The sequence below is a fragment of the Apium graveolens genome, chromosome 8 (assembly GCF_009905375.1).
Source record: "Apium graveolens cultivar Ventura chromosome 8, ASM990537v1, whole genome shotgun sequence".
In the NCBI taxonomy this organism is placed as follows: domain Eukaryota; kingdom Viridiplantae; phylum Streptophyta; class Magnoliopsida; order Apiales; family Apiaceae; genus Apium; species Apium graveolens.
In genome coordinates this window covers 220,567,686-220,589,355 of record NC_133654.1, presented here as the reverse complement: position 1 = coordinate 220,589,355, position 21,670 = coordinate 220,567,686, and the positions used below count along the sequence as shown (strand labels likewise).

Below are 21,670 nucleotides of genomic sequence, written 5' to 3'. Positions count from 1 at the left end.
TTTCCCAAAGAGTCCACTTCTACAACAACTCAAACATCCATGCCCTCTGTGGCACATGAAGAATTCAAGATAGATCCATCCAAGAATTTCCATAGTGAACCTATCATTCCAAAGGATGAGCCAATAGACTAGGGTAGTCTACCAATTCCTGAACTCAATCTACCTCATTTCATGAAGCCAAAGAAAACAAAGACTAGAGCAGTCAAGAAAGTGAGGTTCACCCTCAACTCTCAGATCCAAGTCCCTAACTAGAGGTGGTCAAACGAACGGTTTGGCTCGGCACGATCGGAATTCGGCTCGTCAAAAATTCGTCTAACTCGTCTCGTCAAGTGCCGGTTCAGTATTCGGCACTAATCGTATATCTAGACGAGCCGAACACGAATCGGAAATTGTAAAACCGGAACCGGCCCGGAACCGGACCGAAACCGGACCGGAACCGGCCCGCCTAACCGCCTGCGAATAAACAATTATGCAATTGTTCGGCTCGGCCCGCGAGTTGGCGGTTTATTCGGCACGGCCCGCCTGGATTACTATATATGTCTATACTACTATGTCTAATGAAACAGTTAGCATGTCTTAAAAACTACAGATAACATTGCATTATGTAGTGACTTTAATTTGGTTACATGTTAGGTTGTTTTTAAATTACATTTTAAAATAAGAAGATATTTAGTATAAAAGAAAAAATTAATTGAGATGGCAAATGATTTTTTTGTTTTAATGCAGGTTCTTAAACAAAGCTGTTATGATATTAGAAGGTGAAGTAAAGGTTGATGGTTAAAAAACAAGATGCAGTTACTAATTCAGGAATATGAGCATTTCCACTGTGAAGAAGGTGAAACTCTCACTGATATCTTTAGTAGATTTCAAAATCTACTAAATGCTCTGAAGCTGCATGGAAGAGTCTACCAAACCAAAGATTCTAACCTCAAATTCCTGAGATCCCTTCCAAAAGAATGGAAACCAATGACAGTCTCCTTGAGAAATTCACAAGAATATAAGGAGTTTACGCTAGAGAGACTGTATGGCATTCTAAAGACTTATGAGCTAGAAATAGAGCAAGATGAAAGAATGGAGAAAGTGAGAAAGAAAGGAGGGTCCATTGCACTGGTTGCTGAGTTAGAGAAAGAGAAGGAGATGAAGATAGAAGCTGTTGAGTCTACTTCAAAGGTCTGTGAAAACAAGGGCAAGGGGCTGGTAGCAGAAAATGAAGATTCTTTGAGCCAAGATGATATAGATGATATTGATGAACATCTTGCATTTCTGTCCAGAAGATTTGCCAAGCTCAAGTTCAAGAAAAACTTTGGAGCAGCTAAGCCAAATAGAAACATGGTGGATAAATCAAAATTCAAGTATTTCAAATGTGGCTTGGCAGGGCACTTTGCCAGTGAGTGTAGAAAGTCAGTTTCCCGCAAGAAGAAGTTTGAGCCTGTGGATTATAAACAGAAGTATTTTGAGTTGCTCAAACAAAAGGAAAGAGCTTTTATTATACAAGAAAATGACTGGGCAGCAGATGGTCTGGATGAGGATGAATATGTAAGCTATGTCAATCTAGTCCTAATGGCCAAGTCTGATGAAACAAAGACAAGTTTTTTAAGTAATCAGGTAATCACCACTAACCTTGCACATTTATCTAAAGCTGAGTGTAATGATGCAATAAATGACATGTCTACAGAATTATATCATTTGCGTGTTACACTTAAGTCCCTCACTAAGGAAAATGCTAAAATCAAAGAAAAAAATTTGTTTTAAATTGAGAGGAATAATGTGCTAGAGTCTCAGTTTATTGAATTTGAAAATTTGATAATAAAATGTAAGATTGCTAAGGAGGAATTAACTGAGTCCTTGAAGAAAGAAGAAATTTTGAAGAAGCAGCTTGATCGTGAACAGGAGGTGATTAAGGCATGGAAATCATCTAGAGATGTCCATGCTCAAATCACCAAAGTTCAAGGTATTGAGTCCTTCTGTGATGTAGCCTGGAAAAAGAGTAAAGAGAAGCTGGAATCCAATTTGGTTGAAGGATTGCTAATAGATGTAGACTCGACAGATGATGAGAGTCATCCGTCGGAGAATCAAAAAGGTTATCCATCGAGTGACATAAATCCTCATCCGTCGGCTGTAAGCAAACCTGTGAGAAAAGCCAAACTTGCCAAGTTAAATGAAAAATATGGATCAGTTTCCAAAAACTTTATTTCAGGAGAATCAAGTCAAGTGAAGAAGGAGAAGAAAGTGAATGTTGGTCATCTGTCCATCAAGCTATTGAATGACAGACTAGAAAAGATTGAGGTTAAAACAAAGGCTAAAAAGAAAAACAATATACATGGGAAAGTAGGAATTAACAAACATAACACCTACACACCTGATAAGTATGCTCCAAGAAAAATCTGTGTTAAGTGTGGAAGTGTTAATCATCTATCTGTTAATTGCAAAATTGTCATGCCTACTTCCATGACTGTACCACCTTCTTTTCCCAACATGAGTGCTATGCCTTCTATGCCTATGAATGCTATGTCTGCACAGAATATGAATGAACAATTTGCTAATATGCCATTTGCACATAATCCTTATTATATTGCATTTAGTATGCCTCAAATGCCACTTAGCATGCCCTACTGGAATAACATGTTTGCAAATAGCATGCCACTTCCTGTTAATCAAAATGTGTATGATAATTCTGTTTTAATGAATGGTTTCAAAGGTCCAACTCTAATGACTAAGGATGAATCTGATATCCCCAAGTCAAATGAGATCAAACCTAAGAAACAAAAGAAGAAAGCTAACAAGGCTGGACCCAAGGAAACTTGGGTACCAAAATCAACTTGATTTGATTTTAATGTGTGCAGGGAAATAGAAAGAATTTGTGGTACTTGGATAGTGGTTGTTCAAGACACATGACTGGAGATTCTACCCCGCTCACAGAATTCAAGGAAAAAGCTGGCCCGAGTATTACTTTTGGAGATGACAGCAAGGGTTATACTGTGGGATATGGCTTGATTTCAAAAGACAATATCATCATTGAGGGGGTTGCCTTAGTGGATGGTCTCAAGTATAATTTGTTGAGTATCAGCCAGCTTTGTGATAAAGGCAATTCAGTAACCTTCAATTCAGAAGCCTGTGTTGTGACAAACAAGAGGAGCAACAAAGTGGTTCTCACTGGAGTGAGAAAAGGAAATGTGTACCTAGCTGACTTCAACTCATCAAATGCATAATCTGTTACTTGTCTTCTCAGTAAAGCAAGTCAAGATGAAAGTTGGCTATGGCACAAGAAGCTATCCCATCTAAACTTCATGAATGAGCTTGTAAAGAAAGAACTGGTTAGAGGTATTCCTCAAGTGGAGTTTTCTAAGGATAGACTGTGTGATGCTTGCCAAAAGGGAAAGCAAATCAAAGCATCATTCAGAAAGAAGCTTGATTCAACAATTGAAGAACCTTTACAACTGCTATACATGGATTTGTTTGGACCAGTCAATGTGTTATCCATCTCAAGGAAAAGATTTTTCCTAGTAATTGTAGATGATTTCGCAAAGTTCTCTTGGACATATTTCCTAAAGTCTAAAGATGAGGCTAGTGAAATCATCATCAATCACATAAGGCAAGTCAATAATCATCCTGATTTTAAAGTTAGAAGAATCATGAGTGACAATGGAACTGAGTTCAAGAATTCTGTCATGAGAGCATTTTGTGAAGAGAATGGGATTATGCATGAGTTTTCAGCAGCAAGAACTCCACAACAAAATGGAGTAGTAGAAAGAAAGAACATATCACTTATTGGAGTTGTAAGGAAAATGCTTGAAAAATCAAAGTTACCAACATACTTCTGGGCTGAAGCTGTAAATACTGCATGCTACACTCAGAATATTTCTTTGGTTAATCAAGTAAAATGCATGACTCCCTACCAATTGTTCAAGAAAAAGAAGCCAACTCTAAATTTTCTTCATGTCTTTGGCTGCAAATGTTATATCTTGAGAAATCAAACTGATCAAAATGGGAAGTTTGATGCTAAAGCAGATGAAGGAATTTTTGTTGGATATGTTATTGGTAAAGCATACATAATCTACAATCTGAGAACCAACATTGTTATGGAATCAATACATGTTGTGTTTGATGATAAAAAGATTGAAGGACTGCAAGATGGAGATTACCATGAGAGCCTCAAATTTGACAATGTGGAGATGGTTAGTGATGACAGTGATGATGAAAGTGATCAAGAAACTACAACTAATGATAGTGCAGAAAAATCTACAACCAATTAAGCTAATAACTCAACATCCATCGAGTTACAAAATGCTTCATCTGTCGGCAGATAATCTGCATCATCCATCGGGAGACAATCAGCTTCATCCGTCGAAACTCAAAATACACCATCCGTCGGGTCATCAAAAGAAGCTGAAAGTCAGAATAGATCACTTACAGAAAGTTCCTCTTTCTCAAATCATAGATTTACAAACTCAGGGGGAGTTTCTAATAATCAAAACTCAATCACTCATCAAGACAACAATGAGGCTTCTTCATCTAGAACAAATCTACCTCAACAAAGAAAATGGATAAAGGATCACCCCTTTGAGCTCATCATTGGTGATGTATCTTCTAGAGTTCAAACAAGGAGAGCAACTCAAGAAGAATGTCTATATAGAAGTTTCCTATCTAAGGAAGAACCAAAGAAGGTAGAAGAAGCTTTGTTGGATCCTGATTAGATTTTAGCTATGCAGGAGGAGCTAAACCAATTTGAAAGGAACAATGTTTGGAATCTGGTACCCAAGCCTAAAGGAAAGAATCCAATAGACACCAAATGGGTATTCAGAAACAAGATGGATGAAAATGGCATAATAGTCAGGAACAAAGCTATATTAGTTGCTAAGGGGTATTGTCAACAAGAAGGAAAAGATTTTGATGAAACCTTTGCTCTTGTTATAAGACTTGAAGCCATCAAAATCTACTTAGCCTATGCAGCCCATGCCCATTTCAATGTCTATCAAATGGATGTCAAGAGTGCTTTTTTAAATGGAGATTTTGAGGAGGAAGTCTATGTCAGTCAGCCTCCTGGTTTTGAAGATCTAAATTTACATGATCATGTATACTATCTTTTGAAAGCACTATATGGATTGAAGCAAGCACCTAAAGCCTGGTATGACACTTTGTCAAAGTTTCTTTTAGAGAATCACTTCATTAGAGGTACTGTAGATAAAACTTTATTCTTTAGAAATGTTAATGGCTCTAGCATACTTGTTCAAATTTATGTAGATGACATTATTTTTGGCTCTACAGATGAAAAACTTTGCAAAAAGTTTGCTAAATTGATGCAAAGTAAGTATGAAATAAGCATGATGGGAGAACTAATTTACTTTCTTGGTTTGCAAGTTAAGCAAGTCAGTGATAGAATATTCATTAGTCAAACTAAATACATTTATGAACTTTTAAAGAAGTTTGAACTAATGGATTGCACATCTGCAAAAACTCCCATGGCCACTGCAACTAAACTTGAATTAAACACTACTGAAAAGTCTGTGGATATTTCAAGTCATAGAGGCATGGTTGGCTCATTTCTATACTTAACATCTAGTAGGCCAGATATAATATTTGCTACATGTCTTTGTGCTAGATTTCAGGCTGATCCTAGAGAATCTCATTTAATTGCTATTAAGAGAATTTTCAGATATCTCAAAGGTACACCAAAACTTGGCATTTGGTACCCTAGAGATTCTGGTTTTGATCTAACTGGTTATTTAAATGCAGATTATGCAGGTTGTAAAATTGATAGAAAAAGTACAACAGGAACCAGTCAATTTCTAGGAAACAAGCTTGTGTCCTGGTTCAGTAAAAAACAAAATTCAGTTTCTACTTCTACAGCAGAAGCTGAATATATTACTGCTGGCAATTGCTGTGCACAGATTTTATGGATGAAAAACCAATTGCTAGACTATGGTCTGCAAGTGGAAAGAATTCCTATTTTCTATGATAATACAAGTGCAATTGCCATCACTGAGAATCCAGTACAACATTCAAGAACAAAGCACATAGACATCAAGTACCACTTCATAAGGGAACATGTAATGAATGGTACTGTGGAACTACATTTTGTTCCAAGTGAAAAATAGCTTGCAGATATATTTACCAAGCCACTGGATGAATCCACATTTTCAAGGTTGGTAAGTGAGTTAGGTATGCTTAATTACTCTTGAATCTTTTCAGATATTTCGCAAGGTGTAATGCAGCCAGAAATTTGATTCATTTTTCAGTCTTGGATGAAATTTTGGCTAAGTCAAAATTTACATCTCGACGGATGATCATTATCCATCGAGTTCGATCATCCGTCGGAATACAATTTGTTAATAAAATCAATTATTTTTCTGGAATTTTTGTAACTCTACGGATAACTGATTTATCCTCATCCGTCGAATTGTCTCAATCCTAGCAGATAATTTTCTGAACATTATCCATCGAGTATACTTACAGTTTGTAAGCATAACACGACGGATAAGTGATGGAATTTTTACAGATTATTTTTTTTTAAACGACTATTATGGGCAATTTTTATTGGTCACTTTATTTTACTTTATTATTTTTGACAATTTTTTTTTAAAGTATAAAAGCATAATTCATTTTTATTACTTTTCTTTTATCATTCTCAATTCATCTGCTCTAACTTCTTTCTTTCTCAAAAGCAATTACCCTCTCTCTCTCTGCAATTTTTACTCTCTAACAATGGCACCAGTCGTCAAAATCATGTCTCAAACTGGCTTTATCTATGAGAAGAACAATTTCACGGCTCTAGTGAACAAGGGGATTCAACAGTCTGGCGACTACCGCAAAATGATGGATTTTGTGCAAGGTTGTAAGCTCAAATATGCCATGCTAGAGTCTCCCACTATCTACTGTGAGGTTGTGGAGGAAATATGGACGACTGCAGTGTACAATTCAACTGACAAGACCATCACTTTCACTATTAAAGGTAAGGAATTATGTGTTAATAGTGACATTGTTAAAGCATGCTTTAGGATTCCTGATAATACTGTCTCTACTCCGCACACAGACACTGATATTGTTAACATGTTAAACTCCATGGGTTATGCACTCACCATCTCTAAATTAAGTGAAATTAGGAGATTGGGTCTTAGGAAAGAATGGAATTTCCTGTGTGATGTAGTTACTAAAGTATTTTTTGGAAAAATTAGCAATTTTGATTCTGTTAATATCTCCATGCTCAACATGCTTTACATGCTAGTAACTGATAAATACTTTAATTTTAGTGATCTAGTCTTGTTTGAGTTGGGGTTTAAGTTAGGGGAGCTTAATAAGAGGGGTAAGAGTGTTTATTATGCTAGATTTTTCATGATGCTTGCCAACCACCTCTCTAAGGACATTGTGCTTGAGAAACCAACCAACAAGTTAAACTATTGGGTTCAAGAGAGAAGAATTATTGTAGATCTCAATAGAGCAGATCACCACAAAGAGGTGCCACTCTTCTACTTTCCAGTAATGGAGGCACCTCAGGTAAGTGAGGTAATTTCAACTGTCCCTACTCTTCCAACCTCAAACACTTCTTTGCATTCTAGTGTAGTAGTGGTTTCTGTGTCAATGACCAGACAGATGCCTACCCAAGCTACCAAAACCAAAGTTTCAAAACCAAAGACAAAGAAAGCCCCCTCTGGTGTCTCTCAAAAGATGTCAGTTGTAAAATCCACTAAACACAAAGAGGGGAGTGTGAAGGTGGGAAAGACAGGTGAGGGACAGGGTGAAAATTAAAGAAGCCCTAAGGATAAGGATGGTGAGCATAATGTACCCAAACCAAGCCAAACCACAGTTTCCCAACAAATTGTGGTTGTTAATAAGGATAAAAGCTCAATTCTAGTTTCATCCTCCCAAAAGGATGTAACTATTGAAAGAAGCTCTCAACCAGGAGCACAGAACAAAAGGAGTAGGGACACAAGTTCACCACAAACCTATACAAGAAAGAAGAAAACTAAAACCCTTGGGGATGCACAGGGTACACACACAGTGCAAACTGGAGCTAAAGACCCAGTCACTGCACCATCTCAAAGTCAAATTGATGTGGCTCCAACAAATGTGGAGTCACAGCCAAAATTTGTACAAATTGAAACACCTCAAACACCAAATTCTCCCACACACTCTTTGGATGTTGACATGATTCAAACATCACAACCATATTCTCCATCTTTAACTCTGTTGGAGAATCCAAAAATCCATGCAAGTGAGCATCATCTTCTAGATGATTTGTTGGCTCACTTGCCATTTCTTTATAAGACTGTTGAGACATCTGTGCCAAAATTTTCATCAATTTGCACAGAGTCCACAATAGTCTCCACTCCAAACTCATTCAATTCTACTCACTCGATGGATATTGTTCATCCGTTGAGTAGTGATTGTATCCAGACGGATGTGCCTAACAGCAGTCATCCGTCGGATAGTCAAATTACTAACCTGATGGATATTTCTCATCCGTCGTGTGTCTCTGCACAACTCCAAAGTTCAACTGTAGTTACAAGTGCAGATGACTTAGTAATTGTGCAATCACTATTAGGATTGAGGGAAGGTAGTGACTTGAGTGAGAGTATGGGTTGCTCCCAGGAAAAAGGAGAGAAAAAGAGTGATCCAATGCATTCCGTTTCTTCAGAACTGGAAAAAGTGAGTGTGAGGAGTCCCATCTTAGATGGTGAAGGTGAGGGTATGAGGGTGGGGAGCCAAGGTGAGACCTTGATGCAAGAAAAGAGAGATAATGAGAGAAATGCAGGTATAGGAGATATAAGGGTGGGTGTCATTGCAAGTGAGTTAATGAATGTCCAGGATGCTAACAGGGAGGAACTATTTCAGCAAAGTCAAGTTGTTGTAGATTCCACCTCCTTGGATGCTGAGGCATTTACTCACCCTGTTCCAGCATACCAACTTCTAGCTGTACAGGGCAATGAAAATGCAGAAAGGATGCTAAATTTGGTGCACACCACACAGTCTATGCAAAGAGCTAAGGATGCCATCACAGCTTTGCCTTCAATAGCTGGTGATATTGATTATGAGACTGGTGGTTCAGAAGAATTCTTTGGAGGTGAGAGTGGAGATAGTGAAGAAGAGCCATTGGACATAGGGGAGAAGTAGGCCCTAGTTCCAGATCAGGTATGCCATCTTGGGTATTTTCAAAGCAGTGTGATGAACATTATTTCAAGACAACCCTGATTCAACTTATACATCAGACACATTCTGCTCTTCAAACCACAACAAATTCTAGCACCAAGAAGCTCCTTCAAGCACACATTACTTCTCTGCAACTACAACAAATCCAAGGTCTTCAACATACTCAGGATGTCACCACTATCAGAGGTGATATTGATCAAATGAAAAGGGATATTTCTAAAAGGTTGGACTCTAAACTTCCAGAAGCTACAATGCTTGACATTAAGAGACAACTCAGGAAGAATTATGATCTTGCCACAAAGATAGATGCCTTGGATACAAGAATGACAGCAATGGAAGCCTCTCTAACAGCAATTCATCTCCACCAAGCACAAAAAACAGACTTGCTTCAGAAACTGGTGGCTGCACAGACCTCCTCCTCTACTCAACTTGCTGATAACAAAAAGGGGGAGAAAGAGAGTTCTAGGAGTGAGGGGGAGCAAAAAGTGCTTAACATTCAAGTGAGTAAAGCAATTGTGCCAATAATTACTTTCACAAAGCCACCAGCTAAAGATAGCATTGATCTGTAAATGAAGCAGCAGCCACTTTGAGAGCAGCTGAGAAGAAGCAGTTTAGTCCAATCAACTGGGAGAAAATTGATGAGGATATTCAAAAGAAATTTGGTCTAGCAAAGAAGCCAGAAAAATCAGTCATTCAACTATCATGAAGCCAAAGGTGAACTACCCAAAATCTTCACTAAAGGACCCTTTGGACACAGTGTATGAGACACCAAAGCCTAATGAGAAGAAGCTGTTGGCCAGGTCTATAGTATTCTACAAAGATCCTGCAGATTCAGTTCTAAAAAGGAGAATTGCCAAGATTTTCGGAAATGGTAAGGAAATTTGTGTGGTGGCTGGACACCCTTAATTTGTTGAAGCAAAAAGGGAAGAAAAGGCAAGATTGAAGCAAGAAAAGAAGCAAGCTGCTCTAGATGCTAAAAAGCTCAAACAAAAGAAGGAGCAAGCTGCTATCTTGGCCAAGTTGTAAGCTGTGAAACCCACATAACAAATTTCTGCACAACCATCTGTAATTGCTGAATCTCAAGATCAAGTAGTGCAAGATGAACCTCCACAGACAAAGAAACCAAGGTACAAGCAAAGAATCAAGAGAAAATTGGATTTCAGTGATGAAGAGATGGAAGAATACTTTCCCAAAGAGTCTACTTCTACAACAACTCAAACACCCATGCCCTCTGTGGCACATGAAGAATTCAAGATAGATCCACCAAAGAATTTCCATAGTGAACCTATCATTCCAAAGGATGAGCCAATAGACTGGGGTAGTCTACCAATTCCTGAACTCAATCTACCTCATTTCATGAAGCCAAAGAAAACAAAGACTAGAGCAGTCAAGAAAGTGAAGTTCACCCTCAACTCTCAGATCCAAGTCCCTAACTAGAGGTGGCCAAACGAACGGTTTGGCTCGGCACGATCGGAATTCGGCTCGCCAAAAATTCGTCTAACTCGTCTCGTCAAGTGCCGGTTCAGTATTCGGCACTAATCGTATATCTAGACAAGCCGAACACGAATCGGAAATTGTAAAACCGGAACCGGCCCGGAACCGGACCGGAACCGGCCCGCCTAACCGCCTGCGAATAAACAATTGTGCAATTGTTCGGCTCGGCCCGCGAGTTGGCGGTTTATTCGGCACGGCCCGCCTGGATTACTATATATGTCTATACTACTATGTTTAATGAAACAGTTAGCATGTCTTAACAACTACAGATAACATTGCATTATGTAGTGACTTTAATTTGTTTACATGTTAGGTTGTTTTTAAATTACATTTTAAAATAAGAAGATATTTAGTATAAAAGAAAAAATTAATTGAGATGGCAAATGATTTTTTTGTTTTAATGCAGGTTCTTAAACAAAGCTGTTATGATATTAGAAGGTGAAGTAAAGGTTGATGGTTAAAAAACAAATCCATGGCAACTATGTAGTAATAAGTAAACATATATAGTACTCAATAAGTAAACATATATAGTACTCAATAAGTAAACATATGTAGTAAAAAGGTAAAAAGAAAAAAAGAAAAAGTAATAATTCGGTTATTCGCGAGTTAACCGCCTGGAGTTCAATTTGTGTACATGTATACAAAACAAAACAAAATAAAAATAAAAAGTTTTATTCGTCTTTATTTGTGTGTGAACCGCTTAATCGTTGAACCGTTTTATTCGCCTGGATCGCGGGCTGTTCACGGGTTATTGCTTCCTCTGGTCGGCTCGGCAAGGCACGGGCCGTTGATTTACACGGGTCGTTCACGAGTTCAGTTATAATAAAACCGGCCCGTCAAAAATTCGGACCGGCACGCACGGCCCGCTCGTTTGGCCGGCTCTATCCCTAACCAAAGCTCAAACCAAAGTCAACAAGGGAGATATCACGTACATCTGTGACATCAAGGAATTCTCTGATCTAAACCTCTATCTAGATGAACTGGAAGAAGTTAGAGGAATTGATGCTTACAAAAATCTACCTGAAAGGCTAGTATTCAAGTACAAGGAAGAAAAAGAGATAACATGGCCACTTCACATGATTCTACAAGAGAGCCAATCTATACTGATAAAAGTTTATTCATCCTTCAAGAAAAATTTTGGATTCAATGTGATAGCTAGAAGACTAGTTCTAAAGAAGATTGAAGAACTGAGGAGTATTAGAGCCAAAGATGCACTCCCAAAGACTTTAACTATTCTTTACACAGGAAGTAGAGTAGATCTAAGGCCCTACTGGCTGATGGAATTCATGGACAATAAGGGAGTTAGAAGATTCTTCAGACTAGAGGACCAGCTGAGCATCTCTAGCAATGAGACTCTACTGGAAATGCAAGAAATGCTAGATCTGTCAGAAGCTGATGAACTTGAATTCCACAGACAGCTCCAAAATCAGATAGATGAGAATAACAGGAAGCTTGGAAAAAAATCCAGACCATCAAGGAAATAGATCAATCTGCTCAGGCTAGAAGAGCACCTTGAAAATGACTCTGAGCAAATCTTTGTACACTTTGTCTTGTAAATTCTTCAATGAATTTAGCAGCACTTTTTAGTTTTATCTACTACCTTTTAAATTTGGATTTTTAGGGTGTTTTGTTATCATCAAGTGTCTCTTAATTTATGATTACCATTCTAGTAGACATAAATTGGGGGAGATTGTTGGGAATATGTTGTGTATTTGATAATTATATTAACAAAACACCTTAGTAGATTCAACAAAGCTACCCGACGGATGATCAACAAAGCTACCCGACGGATGATCAACAAGGCAACCTGACGGATGACAAGCATGTACCTGACGGATGATCAATTCAAACATCTATTGACGGTGACAACACAGTCACATGTGTTGGGTGTTTGTAAAAGGAATGTGGCAGCCTGTTTAACAGGAAATGAAGAACAAAGGAGCATTACCATTTCCATGCAAGATTAAGAATATTTTCAAAGATGCTGGAATAGAGTAGTGAAGCAGCATGGAGTTTGACTTGATAGTTTTGTTTTATTATCCTGTCTTGTTATCATGTAAACTTGGTGATATATAAACCAAGTGTAGCTAGTAGAACAAATAACTAAGCAAACACTTTTAGAAGAGAAATAGAAAAAGCTGTAACTGTTAAGAATTTCTCTGTACTTTGTTTGTTCACTTTTAAAGCAGCTGTGAGACAATTTGTTCTTCACGGAGTTTTTAAATCGATATATATATATATATATATATATATATATATATATATATATATATATATCTGGTGGATACTTTCAAATCCACCAAAAAGTTTTAAAAACTTGTGTTTTTATTACTTTGTGTTTTTGATTTATTTAACTTGTGATTCTGCACCTTGCAAATCAAAACACTTATATATATAGTTTGAGTTAGAACATTTTATAGTTAAAGAAAAACTTTACTAGAATTACATTCAACCCCCTTCTTTAATTCTTGCTGCATTGTTAGGGACTAACAATTATGGTGTGTAACATTATCGGAAAATGAGAACGAGTTTATTATTGTAAATCACTGGATTTCCCAAAATAATTTTATATTCTCTTCCAATACAGTTGTATCGGTGATCACATATACGATTTTTCTGTGGTGTGCCCATGGTCACACTATAATTTTAACTTATTTTGATTGATCAACACTTCTTAATAATGGTGGACCCCCTGCATTTACAACAAATATACCAATCAAAACACTCCAAGCTTTATAAGTTTTAGTGCTTAGCATATGCCCATGGGCACACACTAGACAAAGCCTCACATATATCCTCTATGAAAAATGTTTGGTGTAGAGAATGGTGTACAAAAATTTTGTACATAATGTCATGTGGTGTGTTTTAATTAGAATTAGAATGGTCCACCTGCATTTACATCAACAAAACTAATTAAAATACCACATATCAAATACCATGTCATTATGTACAACTATTTTGTACAAAATTTTGTACACGTAACACTACTCATCCTCTATAACAATGGGAAAAGAGAATCAGAATGTCATAATTATATGAAGTTTGCGTAATTGCATTAAAAAATAGAAGGCATAATTTCGGGATCAGAAATCGGTTGGTCACGAATGCATTACCTCATTTTTTTCTCTACTCTCAATCTTCCCAGGTTTGTTAATGAAACTGCTCTCGCAATAATTCCCAAGTCATATTCAGCCTCATCTATGAATGATTAACAGACCGATAGCATGTTGTAATGTGTTGTATAAGCTTATAGCAAAGATTTTAGGTAATCGCATCAAGCCTGTTCTTGACACTTTGATCTCACCAAATCAAGCTGCATTTATTCCTGGAAGGTTAATGGGTGATAATATATTGCTGGCTCAGGCAATGTGTCGAGGATATCATCTTGACTCCGGACCTTCAAATGCACAATCATGTTAGAAATTAAGAAAACATTTGATAACCTATCCAGAGATTCTTCTTTGCTGCATTGGATGGTATTGGATTTCCTGCACACTACAACCTTGTTTTCAGTTCAACTAAATGGCACACTTGAAGGGTTTTTTCTGAGCAGGTCTGGATTCCATCAAGGCAATCCATTATCACCCTATCGTTTTGTGTTAGCAATGAAGGCTTTTTTAAGATGCCTTGATCAAAATGTTGATTCCCCGTATTTCAAGTTTCACTGTCAACCAGAATTGATAATATTACTTTTCAACTTTTGCTGATGATATAACTCCTGTTCAGTTCTGGTGAAGAGAAATCAATCAGATGTCTTCTAAACGAGGTAAAGCTCTTCTTTGATATCTCAGGTCTGACTCCTAATGCTTAGAAGGGAGATATTTTTCAATAATGTCCCTCTCAGTGTCATTTAAAAGGTGCGATTGGCCTCAAACTTCTCTTGGGGAATACTTCTAGTTAGATACTTGGGACTACCACTCATTACAACAAAGCTTACTGCGTCCCATTGTCTGCCTTTAGTCAACAAAATTTGTGATCGATCGTATCCAAAGCTGAACATCTAGATGTTTAAGTCAAGGAGGGCGACTTCAACTTCTAAAGTCCACCCGTTATGGTATCTTGGGTTTGGATTTCACATCTGTTCCTTCAAAATGGTTTACTTGATTCCATTCAATCCATATTTTCAAAATTTATTTGGTCTGGAAACAAACATCAATGTGAGCTATATGCATAAAGCAGCTTGGAAAGATGTGTGTTTTTCTAAAAGCGGAGGAGGCCTGGGGCTGATAGATCTTGTTGAATGGAACAATGCTGTGATTAATTATCATGTATGGAGAATCAGACAGCCTCTACTCACTCATCGTGGATCAGCTGGTTCACAAACACTTTCCTTCTCTAGAAACGCTTTTAGACTTTTAAAATTAGGACTGGTTCTTCTTGGACTATCATTAAAATCCTGAAGGCAAGGGACGAGGTGGTGAGACTTATTAACTATAATGCGGGCCGTAAGAGCGTGTTTCTCCTATGACATGACCCGTGGATACCTCTATCACAACTCGACACTGCATCGTCAAAGTTGTCGAGTCACATAGCCTGGCATACGTGAATTCCATTATCCGTGATGGTCATTGGGATCTTCATCCCTCAAATCACGTCTTTGTTATGGACTTCCGAAATCCCTCTGATCATGTTGTTGCTATGGACTTTCGAAATCTGGTGGAGGCTACACCTCTGCACCAACAGGATTACTATATGAAGTGTTGGTATGAGCTAGTCTTAGCTAAGGCAGTTTGGCATCCTTCATCAATCCCAAAGTGTTCTTTCATGCTTTGGCTAACAATAAAAAATCGGCCGCTCACAAAAGACCGCATGATCAATTTTGGTATTCATATTTGACCCGATTTGAATGCTTTGCAGTGGCTCAAGTGAGTCTCTCCGTCACAGTTTATTCGTGTGCCCCTATTTTCTGGAAATTCTCAGAAGAAGTCCAACTCCTCTTCCCCAGAATTGGCTTCCTGCTATTCAAAACTTGACGAATGGTTTCAAAAATCAAATTCCTTTCGTATTCCTAGGTGTAGGTGTTCATAGTGTTTGGATTGAGAGGAATGACAGAATACATGGAAAGGTCCCTATAATGGCTGGTTCCCTTGCAAGTAAAATTCAGCAGTTGGTTAGAGATAGAGTATTTGGTTGCGCCAAATTTCACAATGCTGCCAGGAAGGATTTTAGTACAAATCAGGTGACTATACTAAGTTCAGAACTTGTTTTGTTTTTCTAGTTTAGCCTTGACAGTTAAATTGCTTATTGCAGCCTCAAGGATTCTACTTGATTATATGATGAGTTAAATCTCTTCTCTTGTCTATATAATTTCTTTATCTAGAAAAAAAAAGAGACTTAATTTAACGAAAATTTTGCAAGAGCCGTAACTATCTAAGTTGCCCGGACTATTCAATTTTGACCTCATACCCCTGTCCATCGGACATGACATGGGTGTGGGTATAGGATTTGAGTCGGATCCTTTAGATGAAAGCCGGACAATTTAACCTTAAAAAATTCAGTTCAAAATAATTTTCAAGGCCTCACAAAAACTTAATCCTCCTCTTAATTCTAGGGAGGGATGTCTATAGACTACTATTTTCATGTTATGCTTTTTTTATTTATGTTATAAATATGACATAAATAATTATGTATATGTTTACTTTATGTGGTAAAAGACACGAATTTATAAATATAACGTATAAAAAGTAGGTATATTTTCGCTTAGGTACAAATGTGAAAAGTTATATGCCGAATCCGCGTACTTGTGTCCAATTCTTTTATCCATATTCACGAATTCTAAATTTTTAAAAATTAAGAGTGTGAGAGTTAAATCCACACCTATATCCGACACCTATACCCGAGTCCGGGTTACTTAGGTAACAAACTATTAATAATGCAGCATTATGATGTTCTATTTAACCAATTAAGACTAATGATTCGAATTTTTGGTGGACTTTTTAACTAAGGAAAAGGAAGAACTTTATATTAAGGATTTTTCTAGGGTGTGCCCATAAACACATGCTAAGTGTGATAGATGAGTTGTTAAAATTTAATTGGTGGAGAACTCATTAATAATGATAGACCGCTAAATGCACAAAAATCTTCACCAATCAAATTTTTACAACTCATTTATCACACTTTCAATTTTTACCAACTCATTTATCACACTTTCTTAGCATGTGACCATGGGTCTACACTAGACAAACCATTATATTAAACACTTAAAAATGTAAGTCATCACACACTGCACTCTGCAGTTCTTGAATTCATAATCTGCACAAATACTATTTCATAACCATCGGCTAATATACATGGCTCAGCTATCCTTTTATGAAAATAGAAATAATTTCTGGTTGGACTTGGTACATTGTAATGAATACAAAAAAAAAATGTGTATCTTTATTATTTTTTCATCATCATAGCTTGTTGATTGAGGTATGAACAAGAAAAGCCTTTCTACTACACCCAAAAGTTTTGTTTTAGGAGAGTTTGTAGCTTACTATAGTATTTTAGCTCAGGTCCGGACCAGTCGCAAATATTTAGTTGGGATGCTGAGGTTAAATATTGCCGAAATATAGCTCCTAGTGTTCACTCTTCAATCCAAATCGATTTAGTCTTTCCACTATTAGTCTACTGCCGTAAGATTTTAGGAGAGTTGGCAACTCAATGGAAAGAACAGACCTTTTTTTGTTGGGTTAGAACTCTACAGCATCAACTGGAAGAGAAGTAGCTCTGTGAAGTGATTGTGGAAGCAATTCCCTTGCAAAAAAACCCTTGGCAATGACCATTGGTTTTGGACTATAACCTCCATAGTTTGCATCATGATTTAAAATTTCTTGGCTTGCACAAGTCTTTCCATAATCCACAGGAAAGCACAAACTGTAATGTTTCCCAGAATCAAACGATTTTAGTTGAACTTTGTTTCTTTCTTCCGATGGAACTGAACTTGACATTTTATATATGGTCTCTTCTTTTCTGTCATCAATACTAGGAGAAAAACTTCCATTTCTTGATAAAGATCGTAATTGCTGATCTCTAAGCTCTCGTAACTGTATCTGATACTTGGCCTTGAGCCACCTCAATTCTTGCCTTACCTCATTCTCATAGTCCTCTGCTAAATCGCGAGCTGCTGAAAGATTCCCGCATTGAGATTTTCCCGCAGAAGAATTACTCTCCGTGTTGCAATTTTTTTTTTCCTCCCCCTCCTTTACGCAAAATTCCTCAAATAGCTTTCCATCATCCAATTCTCGCGAGCATAGCTCAGGCTCATTGGTCTGTTCCCAAATACCAGAACAGTGTGTGCCATGTGATTGACTGGATACTACTGATGCGCCATCTGTACCACATTGTTCAGATGTATCAATCTGGTAACTAATCTCTTCGAAACGTCCATGCATAGCCGCAGAACTGTGTAGCAAGTCCTTGGCAGATAGCCCTTGAAGAACTTGAAGGTTATGGCCGGATGGGTTGTTTGAGGAAAGATAGCTTCTGCAGGGGCTATTGCCACATCCGTGTAGCAAGTCCTTGGCAGATAGCCCTTGAAGAACTTGAAGGTTATTTGCAGATGGGTGGTTTGAAGAAAGATAGCTTCTACAAGGGCTATTGTGAGCACAACCTTGACAATAACCGCCACTTGCATTATCCCAACTCTCTTCTTGGTCTAAATTTTTATTCCACTCTGGTACTAGGGAAATAATTTCACCATCAATCATCTCTGCTATTTTGGTAACTTCCTGATCTGTTATATCTAGTTCTGAAACCATTTCTGCAGCCACACTTAATGCTGTATCTGCTTCTATATCAAATGGGAAGTAAATATTCCGAATTCGGCCTAAAAATTATTTCAGTTAAGACAATTAGACATCATAGAATTATGAACAATGAATTACTATAGAATGTCGGGCATCTAGCAAAATTGAGTGTGATTTAATATGTGATTACCCTTTTTATCAGCCATTCTAAGCTTTAGAAAAATGCCATCGTCTTCTTTCCTCCCCTTGATAGTGATGCCAAGATTTTCAAAATTCTCATCTTCGCGATTAATCAAAGTACCACTTTCATATAAGTTGAAATCAGGTATGATGTAGTCTAAATCATTTCTTGGTTCATAACCGAGACAACTGGAGTAATCATTGACCAAAGAATTACTACTACACTGAACTTCAAACGAAGGTTGTCTTAATGTAGAGCTCGTATTAATAAGATATCCGCAATCTGATGGGGTAGAAACTGATCCATAATAATCATTCTGAAGAAAAGGATCCTTTAGAAGCTGTGCCGCTGGTAGCCTACAAGAAACCGTGGCTAGGCACTTCTCAATAAATTGTCGTACCTCAGGGTCATCAACTTTGTAGAGAGCATCAGGCTTTTGACCCTAGATCAAGAAACAAACTAGCATTATGAAGAGCGGCGATTTTGGCTAATGAAATTAGTAATAATTGTGAGGTTTAAGTTCATACAGATACAACTTTCTTGTATATCTGAGCAGGGTGAAAACATTCACTATATGGATATTCAAATGTGACCATTTCCAAAACGCACATTCCAAATGCATAAATATCGACTAGTTCATTGTATTCCTCTGCATACACCTCTGGAGCCATGAACTCTGGTGTTCCTGATGATATGCATTGTAAAAGTCATATATAAATGTAAATGTCTCTCCGTGTGTGTTTTCACACGCCCAACATTTGTAGCTCATAGTCTCATCTGTCATGTAAGGGCAACTCTAAAAAAATAAAATCTAGCATGCTTTAATCATATGCGGCATTGACAAGCATTGGACCAGAGGTAGTGGAAATTTTGAACTTACCAACACAGCGAGCAGCGTGAGATTTACGAAGTATTGCAGCAAGGCCGAGATCACCAATCTTTATTTCCCCTTGATTACCATTGACAAATATGTTGTCACATTTCAGATCTCTGTGGATGATAGGAGGGTCATGGCTATGGAGGTATAGCAGGCCTTGCAAAATCTGCCTACACCAGTGTTTCAAAGCTCTAATGTTTACATTTTTGTGCTTTTGCCTATACCTATTAAAATGACCAAAACCATTTAGCTCATCACAGACAATGGAAGAATCATAAAAGCAAAGAGTAAATAAGTAGCAGACTCTCTAAATAACTTACTGTCTTAGAGTACCAGAGGTGAACATTTCTGTCACAAAATTAATATTTCTATTAGCAGCATCAACCCAAGAAGTATAGAACTTCATGATATTGCAATGCTTCAAAGTCTTGAGCAGATGAATTTCACAATACAGCCTCTCAAGATCTTCCGGGCTTTGTAGAAAATCAAAAAGCTTTACTTGATTCCAGGCCACTTCAATCCCTTCATACTCATCAAAAGCTCTATACCTACAGAAACCCAAGAAATTTAATAAATTTCAAACTCTATGAACTAATATAACAAGCAATGACAACCCATTGAGAAAGAAAACCACAAAATGTTATTAAAGTTCAAATCTTTCATAAAATTTGCTACAAAGGAAAAGACATTCATACACTATCTTTGATGCCCCTCTGCCAAGAATCTCATTATACTGCAGAACAATAACACACTTAAAATCATTAACAAAAAGAACACAAAGTCAAAGGTGATACAACCTAGTATTAAATTATAGATGCAGATATACCATACCCTTCCATATCTCCCAGTAGGATCAACTTCAACATACTCACAACCATCTGATCCAAAATCAGTAACACCATTCATTCTTTACTCTATATTACTAAAGCTTGAATCTTTTAGAAACCTTGTGCTAAAAGAAATGAAAGAAAGATGCTGATTCAAAAAGGTCAAGAACCAAGAAAGTTAAGAAAGTAGTACTAAACAAGAAAAGGCTAAGATAACTAAGAACATGATGAGTTGATGAATGAACAAAATATCCAAAAAAAAAACTGTGATTGAAAAAATGAGGTCCAAGATTTGGGTTAAGATTTGTACTTGGTTTGTCCCACCAACAAATGGTGACAAAAACACCTATCTTTTTCTTTGCATGTGCATTCTCCCTCTTGTTTCTTTATTTTCCATCTCATCACAAGCTGTAAGGTAAGTTTCAAAACCACACCCTGGCCATTTCTGCAAAGCTCATATATATAATATAAAGATACTAACAACACTATATAAATACATTTTAGAGACAACATCTGGCATAAATGTGACAATTTGCAATTTAGGTGGATAAGATTATTGAATTTGGCAGAGACAATACACGGCACATGGATAACAATTGTATTATAGCTGCATTATTACAAAAAAAAATTATAATCATATTTAAGATCTTTTAGTACTACAATATTTCGTATTTTAAATGAAATATTTTTTCCATTATTTGCTAAGATTATATATTGATTTGAAAGAAATACAGAATAAAAGTTATGATGAAAAATAAAACTAGCAAACACAGGTGGGCTCATACAACTGGATTAAATCGGACAGAACAGAAGTCGGGTACAATAAGTGAAGTACATGTAATTACTTCCGTATAGGAAAGGAGTGTGTCGTGTGTACAGTGTGAGATTTATGTTTTTAGATTTAGTAAATTTCCGAACATAATTTACTTGTTATCAGTTACATGTAATTATTTTTTTAAAAAAATATAAAAGTCAATAGTTTAGTTGTACCCATATTTTATCAATTTTAGAAATCAACCAAAATTTTGAAATCTAAAAAAAATGGAAAATGATACGTTCCCCAAATAGTTATCCCAAATTTCTACCCCAAATGACATGGCAGGGTTACGTGACAGCTAAGACTTAATTAAAAATTACATTTGTAATTTACATCAAAAATTAAAATACTTAAAAACTGAAAACCCATAATTTTATATTTGCCCTAGTTTTATACATTCAAAAACAGCTTATTTATTATTTCTTGTTATTATCTTGCTCGTTGATATTGTTATGGATTTCCAGTCTTAGAATTTTTATAACGAAATTCATATTTCACATGCATAGATTACAACATAATTTTTTCTCAGATTACACATATGGGGGAGAAGAGTACCCGCCATGTATCATTTATTTAATTAGTCCAAATTGAAAAAAAGAA

General features: G+C 36.9%; 1 protein-coding gene across 2 annotated transcripts; it reads right to left on the bottom strand.

Annotated features, from left to right (window-relative positions):
• Positions 1-16,732: 16,732 nt before the first annotated feature.
• Positions 16,733-20,706, bottom strand: LOC141677340 (putative serine/threonine-protein kinase WNK9). Of its 2 annotated transcripts, none has more exons than XM_074483222.1 (7): positions 20,253-20,706; positions 20,122-20,159; positions 19,747-19,974; positions 19,430-19,650; positions 19,077-19,234; positions 18,559-18,991; positions 16,733-18,448 (listed from the first exon to the last, which is right to left on the bottom strand). In XM_074483222.1, the coding sequence occupies exons 1-7, from the start codon at positions 20,253-20,255 to the stop codon at positions 17,313-17,315; spliced, it is 2,217 nt and encodes a 738-aa protein (XP_074339323.1). In that variant the 5' UTR covers positions 20,256-20,706; the 3' UTR covers positions 16,733-17,312. The 2 variants fall into 2 exon arrangements, with proteins under 2 accessions (XP_074339323.1, XP_074339322.1); XM_074483221.1 differs by having other exon boundaries at positions 16,734-18,448; positions 20,258-20,705.
• Between the last annotated feature and the right edge of the window lie 964 nt (positions 20,707-21,670).